The 10626-nt window shown below is 34.4% G+C and overlaps 2 protein-coding genes across 2 annotated transcripts in view; both read right to left on the bottom strand.

The window, feature by feature from the left end:
- Positions 1-2122: 2122 nt before the first annotated feature.
- Positions 2123-5466, bottom strand: LOC107004752 (cytochrome b-c1 complex subunit Rieske, mitochondrial). The gene is made up of 2 exons (XM_015203092.1): positions 5172-5466; positions 2123-3002 (listed from the first exon to the last, which is right to left on the bottom strand). Exons 1-2 carry the CDS (start codon positions 5326-5328, stop codon positions 2359-2361), a joined length of 801 nt encoding a protein of 266 aa, XP_015058578.1. The 5' UTR covers positions 5329-5466; the 3' UTR covers positions 2123-2358.
- A 4285-nt stretch (positions 5467-9751) lies between these two features.
- The window catches only part of LOC107004644 (glycine--tRNA ligase, mitochondrial 1-like), a 7140-nt gene continuing 6265 nt past the window's right edge, over positions 9752-10626 (bottom strand). Inside the window, exon 9 of the mRNA XM_015202925.2 lies at positions 9752-10187. Within this exon, the coding sequence (XP_015058411.1) occupies positions 9955-10187 (233 nt within the window). The 3' untranslated portion in view covers positions 9752-9954. The remainder of the gene's footprint in view (positions 10188-10626) is intronic.

Below are 10626 nucleotides of genomic sequence, written 5' to 3'. Positions count from 1 at the left end.
TCATATCTTAAAATAACATGTATTTAGGTTGTAATTCATATCATGCTTGTTTTTATGGTTAGAATTAGGGAAAATAGAAACTACAAACATCAGACCTAAATTGCAAGTATCAAACTAATTACTCACTCTAATCATTCTCTTTTGAGAATCAATCGAAGATCAGAAGTAGGATTAAGTTTGCAACCTTAAACTATAAATTAATCCACATGTTAATTACCCTAAATCCATGAATTAACACCAACAATATAGAGCATAACACAATACTCACTGCATTAAATCAACATCCAACCCCATAAATGTACCCCTAGACTTGGGGTTTAGCCACCTATCACAAAGCATAAAGAAATCATACCTATCATGAAGGCAGCCATGGATGATACGAAATTAAGCAATTATATGCAATACCCACTTTAATTTCAACTTCAAATTGTCAATTTCAAGAGCAAAGTTGAAAACCCCAAAACTAAAATTGTTCTTCATAAGGTAAAATATTTCTCACAATAAAACTCTAGAGAAGAAGTGTTAAAGACTAGTCTCTAGAAAAGATTCAAGTCTCTACGTTCTCTCTCCTTTTGGGCTATTTATAGTTTCCCAAAATACTCTGGGCGACCATTTCGACGACGTTAGTCAAGCTCACCAAGCTAACTCGGCGGATTGTCTTTTGCTTCTTAGCTCGTCTTTTTCTTGTTTTAAGCTTCATGTGTTTGAATCTTAGTCGACGAGCTCATTTGAGTCTGTCTTTCGTATTCTGTGAATCGCTGAGTACCACCTTTGTTCACCCTTTAAGCCTTCACTTTTCCTCCAAGTACTTTCACCTTCAGCGATGGTCAGCATGTTCATCCTTTGAGTTTAGGGAGTCATCTTTCCTTTTTAAGTTCGCCGACCTGCCTAATTAATTCTAGTGTTGAGCACTGTCACCTTCTTGTTAGGCGATCCGCCCTTCTTGTTAGGCGATCAACAATATGGAGTTTACGTTTTTGGTCTTTTTTCTAAATATTCATCATTGCCTTGTCCGTTAGCATTCATAGCTCAATTTGGAAATCATCAAACTGTCATTATAATAGGACATAATTAGGCATTAAGGTCACAAATTGTTGAACTAAATAAGTGTCAAATGAGTATAAATCTACCACTCATCAGTCATCTCTTAAAGAACAATTGATCAATTAGGAAAATGTCACATTTCAAATATGCAATACACAACTATATATAGTATTGGCCTGTAGTGGCAGAGCCAAAATTTTCATTATAATGATTCAAAATACTTTTTAAAAATAACTACTCGTAAATATACAATGTCACTTTCTGTCCTTACACGCTTTTAGCTGCTTACCAAGCCTCAATTTGCAATAGAAACATGTCCACCAGCAAAATAATTACGCTCCATCAAGTATCTTTCCCAATTACCAGAATGTCATATGGGATCAAAGACATATGCCCAGTACAAAAGTTTGTCAAGGTGAATCTTTACTAAAAAATGTTTTACCTTTTCAATGGTTCATAATTTTGGTTTGAGATCTCCTCTTAGAGACAAATAAACAATTATATGATTGATTGGGATCACAAGGGTCTAAACACATTCTTACCAAGAAACTGTTCTCACAATTTGAATCTATGATCTTGACTAAACCTTGAAAATCGTAGTGCCATAATGTTTTTCAAATCCCCCCAAACATTATCCCACTACAACAATTCTTGCTAAGAAGAATGTCCATGTGGTAATTCCACCCAAAAGGTAACGATGTACTCTTGCAAATACTTCATACCTCATAACTCATTGCCCAATAAAGGACATTGTTTCAACACCAAAAACAACATTTAACTACTTGAAATTACAACCAAGTATTGCCCATTGATTCTACACACGACTCATAAGTATAACGTTTCTCTAGCCTCCATTCAACAATTGCACCATTTCATCCTTAGAACACAAACATCATGAGATAATACTTTATCTACTCTAGGAATTATGTAAACAAGATTACATAATTGGACGAAGAGACAATGAATTCAATCCATCTAGCCCTGCGCGCGTGTGTGTGTGATTGTTCACAGCACAGAAGCCTCAGTCAAGAACAGAAGAGTGTAAAAAAATGGATCTCAGTGCAAAAGGGAAGGTTAATGGTCACAATCACATATTTAGACTAATAAATAAGTAAATCTTTGGAAAGTTTATTCAAAACAAATATGAGGCATCAGAAAATCTCTTAACAAACATCCAGCAGAATTATTCACTCAAAAAAGTGTGCTACCAGTACTGGTCAGTAAATACAATCCATGTATAACTCAAGAAAGCTAAACGCAAGATCCAATTTTGGTCCAGCAGCTACAAGTTGTCTTGGAAACTAAGACAATTTCTCAACCAATAAGTAACTTGTTCTCTTCCAAGAAACTGTAGGTAGGCACCTCCAGATTATACGGTGCGGGTCCTTTGCGAATCCTACCAGAGATGTCGTAATGGGAGCCATGGCATGGGCAAAACCAACCACCAAAATCACCAGCATTTGGTAAAGGAATGCACCCTAGATGAGTACATACCCCAACAACCACAAGCCATTCTGGATTTTTGACCCTCTCAGCATCTTGTTGCGGGTCACGAAGGGTGCCAAGATCAACACTGTTTGCCAATTTGATGTCATCGTCAGTGCGGCGTCTGATGAAAACAGGTTTTCCACGCCACTTGACAGTAACAGTTGACCCTGGTTCAATGCTGGAAAGATCCACCTCAAGAGAAGCAAGAGCAAGGACATCTTTACTAGCAGACATGCTCAGAACAAACTTGAGAATCAGGAGGCGAAGCAATGAGGCATAGACGAACCTACCTCCTGTCAAGACAAAGTAAGCAAAAGCACGTTTGCTTGGATCACCAGGTGGATAACGCTCATGGTTGGAGTCATCATATACAATTTTTGAACTGGGGTTCTTAATCGCAGCCACAGTGGCTGGAAGATCCGAGACTAAACCCAACTGATGTGAGGGAGAAACCGAATTAGATGAGAAACCTGAAACATTTGAAAATTGTTGGATGTTTGCTAACAAATAACAAAAAGAGCTTTATTTTGTATTAACTATTCAAAAGTGTTGCTACCACAATTCCAAAACATTCTTATCAATATATATCTGAATATAACAAAGAAAGCAAAACATCATAACAGTTCTCATGTTCCATTGTTTGGATCAGGAAACAGCTGTCTTGATTTGACTTTGATTCGTTTCTGTGTTAACTGTATTAGAGAAAGTGGTTTTGTTATGTCCTAACTCCTACGTGAATAATTTTTCCGTCCTTACAGATTTTGTGAGCTCCCTCTCTTTATCCTAATCTTTTATGATGATTCTTTTTTGGTTAGCTCCCACACTACATGCTGCCTTGTAATGGAGCTAGCAGATCTAGTTCTGTCTTCTGTAACCTATGCATCATTTAAATCATCTCCTTGTGAATGCAAATGCATAAAAACTCGAGAACTACAATTCCCATCGTCAACAAGTCATTACCAAATAAATACTTGACCAAAACAAAAAAATAACTTTTAACCCAAAAAGCCTAATGACCACAAACAACATCAAAACAGCTTTTCGATTCTAAATTCCTCTACATTAGTAATTGATACCAAACATCCTTGGGAGTGAACATGCATTAAAACTAAGATCTACATTTTCATTCTCCAATAATACCAAAATACATAACCAAAACAAAAAAAAGGACAAGAAAACTAATAATCATAACATCACCAACAGCTTTCAGTCCCAACTCCCTCTACTTAAGTCATCAATATCAAACATCCTAAGGAGCACAAATACATTGAAATTTAGATCTACAATTCAACAAAAGAACTAATAATCACAACAATGTTTTTAATTGCAGTCCTCTCTACTTTAGTTCTTGATTTCAAACATCCTTAGGAGTGCACATGCATTGAAACTTAGATCTACGATTCCCATCTCAGATCGTTCCTTACCAAATAAACACAATAACCAAAAATCCGAACTTTTAACAACTAAGAAACTGATCATCACAACAGCTTTACGATTCCCAATCCCATCTTACATAGTTTGATATCTATCTAAACACCCCTAAGAGCGCAATGCATTGAAACTTAGATCTACAATTCCCATCCCCGATATTTCTATAAAATAAGCACATAACCAAAAAAAAGTCGAACTTTAAACAACTAAACAACCTAATAATCACAACATCATAACAGTTTTTGATTCCCAATCCCATCTAACTAGAGTTCTTGATATCGAAACAATCCTTAACGCAAATGAATTGAAACTCAGATCTACAATTCCCATCTCTGATATTTCCATAACAAATAAGCACATAACCACAAAATATCAAACTTTAAACAACAAAACAACCTAATAATCACAACATAACAAGAGTTTTTGATACCCAATCCCATCTAACTTAAGTTCTCGGTATCGAAACAATCCTTAGGAGCGTAGCTGCATTGAAACTTAAGACCTACAATTACCATCTCCAATAATTCAGTATCAAATAAATACATTACCAAAAAAAAAACTTTTAAACAATAAGACAACCTAATGATCACAACATCAAAACAGCTTCCTAATTCACAATACCGTCTAACTTAGGTTCTCAATATTAAACATCCTTAGATCGCAAAACGCACTGGAACTTCGATCAACAATTCCCACCTCCTATGATTTATTCTAAATGAACACATAACCAAAAAAAACAAACTTTTAACAACAAAACAACCTAATAATCACGACATCACAACAGCTTTTCGATTCCCAATCACATCTAACTCAAGTTCTCGATAAATAACATTCTTAGAAGTGCAAAACAAATTGAAACATAGATCTAAAACTCCCATCTCCTACCAAATAAATATACAGACCAAAAATAAAACGAACTTCAACCAAAAAAAAAAAAAAACTAACGACCAGAACATCACAACAGCCTTTCGATTTCGATTCTCAATCCTGTCTATCACAACATCTCTATATTAAGCATCCTAAGGAGCGCAGACGCATAGAAACTTAGATCTACAATTCCTATCTCCTGCCAAATAAACACAGAAACCCAAAAAAAACTAACTTTAACGAAAAAATAAATCAAAAAAGCAAACAATGACAACAGCAAATAAGATGGAAGCTGAGGATCAAATTAAATGTTAATTAAGGAATGAAATAAGGGAGCTGACCTCTGATTTGATCGAGAAACGAAGAGGTGAGTGACGGAGAAGGAGATCTGGCCGGAGACGAATCATCGGTAACGGTGAAAGAGCTTCTTGTAAAGAAGCTAGATGAAGATCTAGCGGCTGAAGAAGAAAGCCTTCTACCTGCTACTCGAAGCATCATCTCGTTTTAGGGTTTTTTTTTCCTTTGTCTCTTCTCGATGATGGAGGAAAATGAATGGAACGCAGAGAGGAATAGGTCTTTCTAATTTTCCTTTTTTATTTGTTGTTTTTCTCTATTTTATTTTATTTTATTTTTCAAGAGAAATAAAAAATAGACCAAGTTAGAGATGTTTGTGGCTCACTTTGATTTTAAATAAATATATTTGTTTATGAAAAAAAAAATGTCAGTTACTCATCTTATAATTTAAATTGAATTGGTCATATTTCCTTGTATTCAGATCCATTTATCATTACTGTGTGAATTATAAAAATTTAGTACAAGGAGGCGATAGCTATTCGGTAGATTTTGTTGAGACATGTGAAAGTAGGGAGGCTTAGATGATTCATATACATGAAGATGAGATGTGTAGAAATTCTAGTCGAGAGGTTGATCATTGTGTGTTTGAAGAGGAAAGAGGTAGGTTTAAGTAGTATTGGGGTGAGATAGTTAACTAACAATTCTTATCATATATTTTAGTTACATCTCAATCACAATTCATCACAAACCCTTATTACCATCATGCTCAGTTAGCTCTTGTTATCACCACAAAAAGTCAACCTTACTATCGACATGACACCTTAAACCCAACTATGTCAATTATCCAAAGGACTCACTCAATTGTTCTTATATATGCATTTTCTTAGTAAAATTTATAATTGCCTCCACACAAATATACTCGTTGAAAATTTTCCTTGCCCATAAACTTATCAGCTTAATATAAATTCACTTCTGTTGGCTTATATTATCCGTCCCCAATTAGGTCCTCAAAATATACTTCACAACTTGAACATAATAATACCTTATCTAAGATTCACCACTATAATTTTTCTTACAAACAATGTTTTAACCTAAGCTTACGTAGTAATAAACTAGTTGGTTTCTCAAACGTGAATGCAACATCAAATTTAATCATATGAGCATCTGATAAAACTGATAACTCCTTAAGTAGCTAGTATTCGCACTTGAAAATTGATGTATTCATTTTCATATACCACTAGTACCATATCATGAAAGTTCGTTAGATCCACCACTAGAACACATCATACCCCTTGAGAAGATTATAATCAAATAACATATACATTTCTGCCAATTGAATAATTGTAAAACATTACTAAATCCCCTTCATTTCTACCCCAAGTGATATGAACTATCTCATAGATCAAGTCGATAGTAAAAGTAACACACTTTATAACTCTAACCAAGTAAGAAGAGGTACCATTATAGTACTCGTATCATGACCTCTTTGTTATACACTCAATATATAAAAGTGCAACTCAATTAGCTTAACATCATTCTCATCATTCGCTAAGCAACCCATATATGTTATGACAATTTTACTAACTGTAGTTTCCAAAGTCACATTGTTCATTATGTAGTCGTCTCTTTAATCATTTCACTACCAATTTGTCGAACCACTACAAATATTGCCTATACAACACAATTATTGTTTGCGCTACTATTGATAACTAACAAGAAAAGATAATATGTTCATAAAATCCCTCAAAACATTGTCCAGCCTCATCATTTATTTATCCTCAAAGTGCATCATCAAATCATAAACTCACACAATATCTTTGAATCGCTGAACATTCTAAATTTAACAACACATCCTTTTTATAACTTTATCACTTTCACTTTAGTACAAGGTCTAACATTTAAGTCATACACAACACACAAACTACTCACATGAACTACACACAAGTCATCACTATAAGTGAGAGCGAACGGAGTGAAGCAATAAGAATCAATAGGACCAAGAATGCACGATAGAGATTCAAAAAGTAAATATTTTTTCTAAAAGTCACTATAGCCTCTCAAAGATAAGTACAGTCGTCTCAGTACCGATCATTCGGACTCTACTTAGACTCGGATTGTATATACGTGAGGCCTATGAATTTGGAGCTTCGATACCATTTTGTCACGACTGAAAAATGAACGTGATGACATTCGTTTTATCTAAAGACAATTCAACCCAAAACCCAATGAAAGAGAAAGGTTGAAGTCCTGGAGTGACTGTTCGATTATTTGAGGCAAATGAATTTTTCAATCCTTGTTAAGTGGATAAAATCATGTATTTCCTTGTGATATGTGCTGGGGAGTAATGAGACTTGGTGATGGATTGACTTGTCGATATTGAATAATTTTAATGATGAAAAGGGGATAATAAAAAAATAAGGTGATTAATTGTTGGTGGGTGATGTGCTAAGAATGGTTTGAAAAGCCTATTGACTCATTGTTGATATTGAATCACAATTGTGTTGTTGTGAATTGTGCATTATTATGAAAATTATCAATCTCTTCATTATTTATGTGAACATGTCACTTGCAGTGTTCTAAGATATAATTGTGACAAGTGTTATGTTAACTGAGAGAGAATAAGAAATTAAAGTGGATGTATCTAGGGGTGTGCAAAAATCGAATTGAAAAAAATGTTATTGGTTTATTGGATTTTTATGGGTTTATAAAAAAAGTTATTGGGTTATTGATTCGATATCGATTTTTACTATTGGGTTATTGGATAAACCGATAACCAAATAAGACGATAATAATTTATAACTTTACTCTTCCTAAATATTAGATATTAGTAATTTAATATATAACTAGACATTATAACTATTTCAAATTATTAGTAATCTACCCACTTCACACTACGTTCGCAATTGTAGCTATTTGATTTTAGTTTTAGTTTTAGTCTTGCTGGACTATTTGATTTTGGTTTTAGTTTGTTATTGTAGGTTGTACCTTTTGCATGTTTGTAAAGGTCTAACATAAGAAATTTAATTTTATATTTTGGCGGTCGTGATATAGTTATAGCTTTTGAACTATGTTTTCTCTTGTTGATGTAATTTATCATTATCTTTCTTGTTTCACTATATCAAAACATTTAGAGAAGTGAGAAGTCATATAATATTTTACGGATATTTTCTTACAGGTAAATTGATAACGATAAAAAATCGATAAAAATATGATATTGGTTTGTTATTGGGTTAGCATATTTAAAAACCGAAAATTGATAAAACGAACCGATAATACATAAAATCGAACCGAACCGACCGATGCACACCCCTAGATGTACCATTTCGAATGACGTTTCTTGCATCGTGACGGATACTATATTTTGGGACGTATCGCACGCCGTGACAAATTGTATTATCGAGGACGTGTCGTGCGCTGTAATATATACTATATACCTAGGGTCGTGTCGCATGCCGCGACGAATGCATAGATAGAGATGTCCCTCATTGGTCCCGTACTGAGAGACAATGGATTTGTATCATTAGATCAGACATGCATCACTACACTTGATAATTCATTCCATTGCATTGCACATCTTTATCATTAGTGAATTTGATATTATGTTTTGCTGATATTATGAGTGCCTTTCTGTGGAACTTGTGATTGATAAATATTGAGCTTGTTTTTAAGGATATATGGTATTGTTAGAGTGTTGTGGTTGAGCTATGTGCTATGTAAATTGTGAACTGTTAGGTTGAGTTGGTTTTATGTAGATTGTAGTTGTGAAGGTTTTGTTGGGGTGTAAGGAGTACTCGTATTCTATTCCCTTAGCTTGTGTTTAGAAGTTTACTTGCTGAGTACCATGTGGTTTGGTACTAACCCTTTGCTACCACATTTTTGTAGATTACTAGCTCGGATCTTCGTGATACTCTCTACTTACTCGTTATCCGAGGTTTCCTGTGGAGATTTGTGACGTAGTTGTTTATCATATCAACGAATCTTCTTTCTCCTTATTTATGATTTTATTCTATTCTAGAAATAAGGCCATTGGATACTTGCATTTTCTTTCAATTTTGTTATAACACGTTAGAGGTTTGTACACGTGACAACCAAGTTTTGGAATTTAATTAAGTTGACTTAGTTTTTTGCATTTATAGTTTTAGGCTAACTTGTCTTGGTGGGATAAAACAAATGTCATCACATTCATTTTGGATCGTGACAGGTGGTTAGGCAAGGATATGTCATAACTTGAGCTCACTGTAAACTCGTCCCTTGATAGAAAAGTTATGGAGATCAAGCATTAGGGTAAAAAGTTAATAAATTTTCGCCTTCTCAAAATACTAATATTATTTTTCTTTCTCTCTCTTTATATTTTACTACAACGTGTTTATCTTATTTTCTTGCTATTGTTTCTGCTCGTCACCACTACCTCATGTTATATTGCTGTTACTTTTATTTGTGACTACTACAGCACTATTTTCATTATTCGTTCGGTCATCTATTCAAAATAACATTTATCTTCTCGAGATATAAATAAAATTTGCATAAATTTTATAGTCAAAATTTTAAGCGGCTACTTTACGTTTGCAACTTTTTTAGTGATCATTGCATTCTATAAGCAGGTTGCTCTTACCCTTATAAAAACGTATGGAAGCGAATAAAATACATGTGTAGTCTTGTAAATAATTTCATAGTACATTGAGTATTATATAGGTAATTATAGTAAGTAAAATTAAGGGCTTCAAATTTAAAGAAGTTAAATAGGTCTATAAAAATTCCTGAAGTCAGGACAAGGGACAAGATTTTCTGGAAGTGATAAAAATGGTATAAATGCTATCATCATTTGATGATTCACTCCTCTGCAGTCTCTGAAGAATGTAGAGGATACATCTTCAAAACATCTGCCCAAGAGCTCAATCCATCAGTCACTTCCCTCACAACTGACGCTACCTTCTCCACATCTACCCGGACCTGATCTTTGCTATCCCTCTCTCGTACTGTCACTGATGACGTTGAATCGACAGTGATGGCAAAGGGAACACCAAGTTCATCTGTTCTTGCATATCTTTTCCCTATCGAAGTACCTGTAATGTAATTGACAACAATTAGTATGGATAAAAATGCCACAACAGAATAACAGTGCCTCATTTCAGAGGACGGGGATAGGCGCCACCCTAGGGCTACGATCAGTCGAACTACCATTGGGCTTTTTCATACTGTCAATTTCAAATGAAACAAGGAGCATCTAAATAACGATATAGCATCAGATCAGAGCAGATAATGCTTATATGCTTCCACTCATAATGTGAAATGTCTTTATTTCGTCACCTCTATATACAGATAGGACTAAAGTCACAATAACAGCAGCATATTAAATTGAACATATGTCTAGAAAACATAAGAGAAAGCGAAATGTTCCAGCAGAAAGAACTACACCAGTGTGTATACATAGAAACAAATGATGCACAAAACAATCTGGACAAGCTACCAAGAATGATCCAATTATCTAGTCAATAAAGGGGG

The sequence above is a fragment of the Solanum pennellii genome, chromosome 11 (genome assembly GCF_001406875.1).
Source record: "Solanum pennellii chromosome 11, SPENNV200".
NCBI classification, from domain to species: domain Eukaryota; kingdom Viridiplantae; phylum Streptophyta; class Magnoliopsida; order Solanales; family Solanaceae; genus Solanum; species Solanum pennellii.
This window is presented reverse-complemented; position numbering and strand designations above follow the sequence as displayed.

Excerpts from the sequence above, each read along its gene's own strand:
- LOC107004752 (XM_015203092.1), bottom strand. The coding sequence starts at position 5,328 with ATGATGCTTCGAGTAGCAGGTAGAAGGCTTTCTTCTTCAGCCGCTAGA. Across the intron at positions 3,003-5,171 it reads GTTTCTCGATCAAATCAGAG|GTTTCTCATCTAATTCGGTT; the intron begins GTCAGCTCCCTT and ends CAAATGTTTCAG.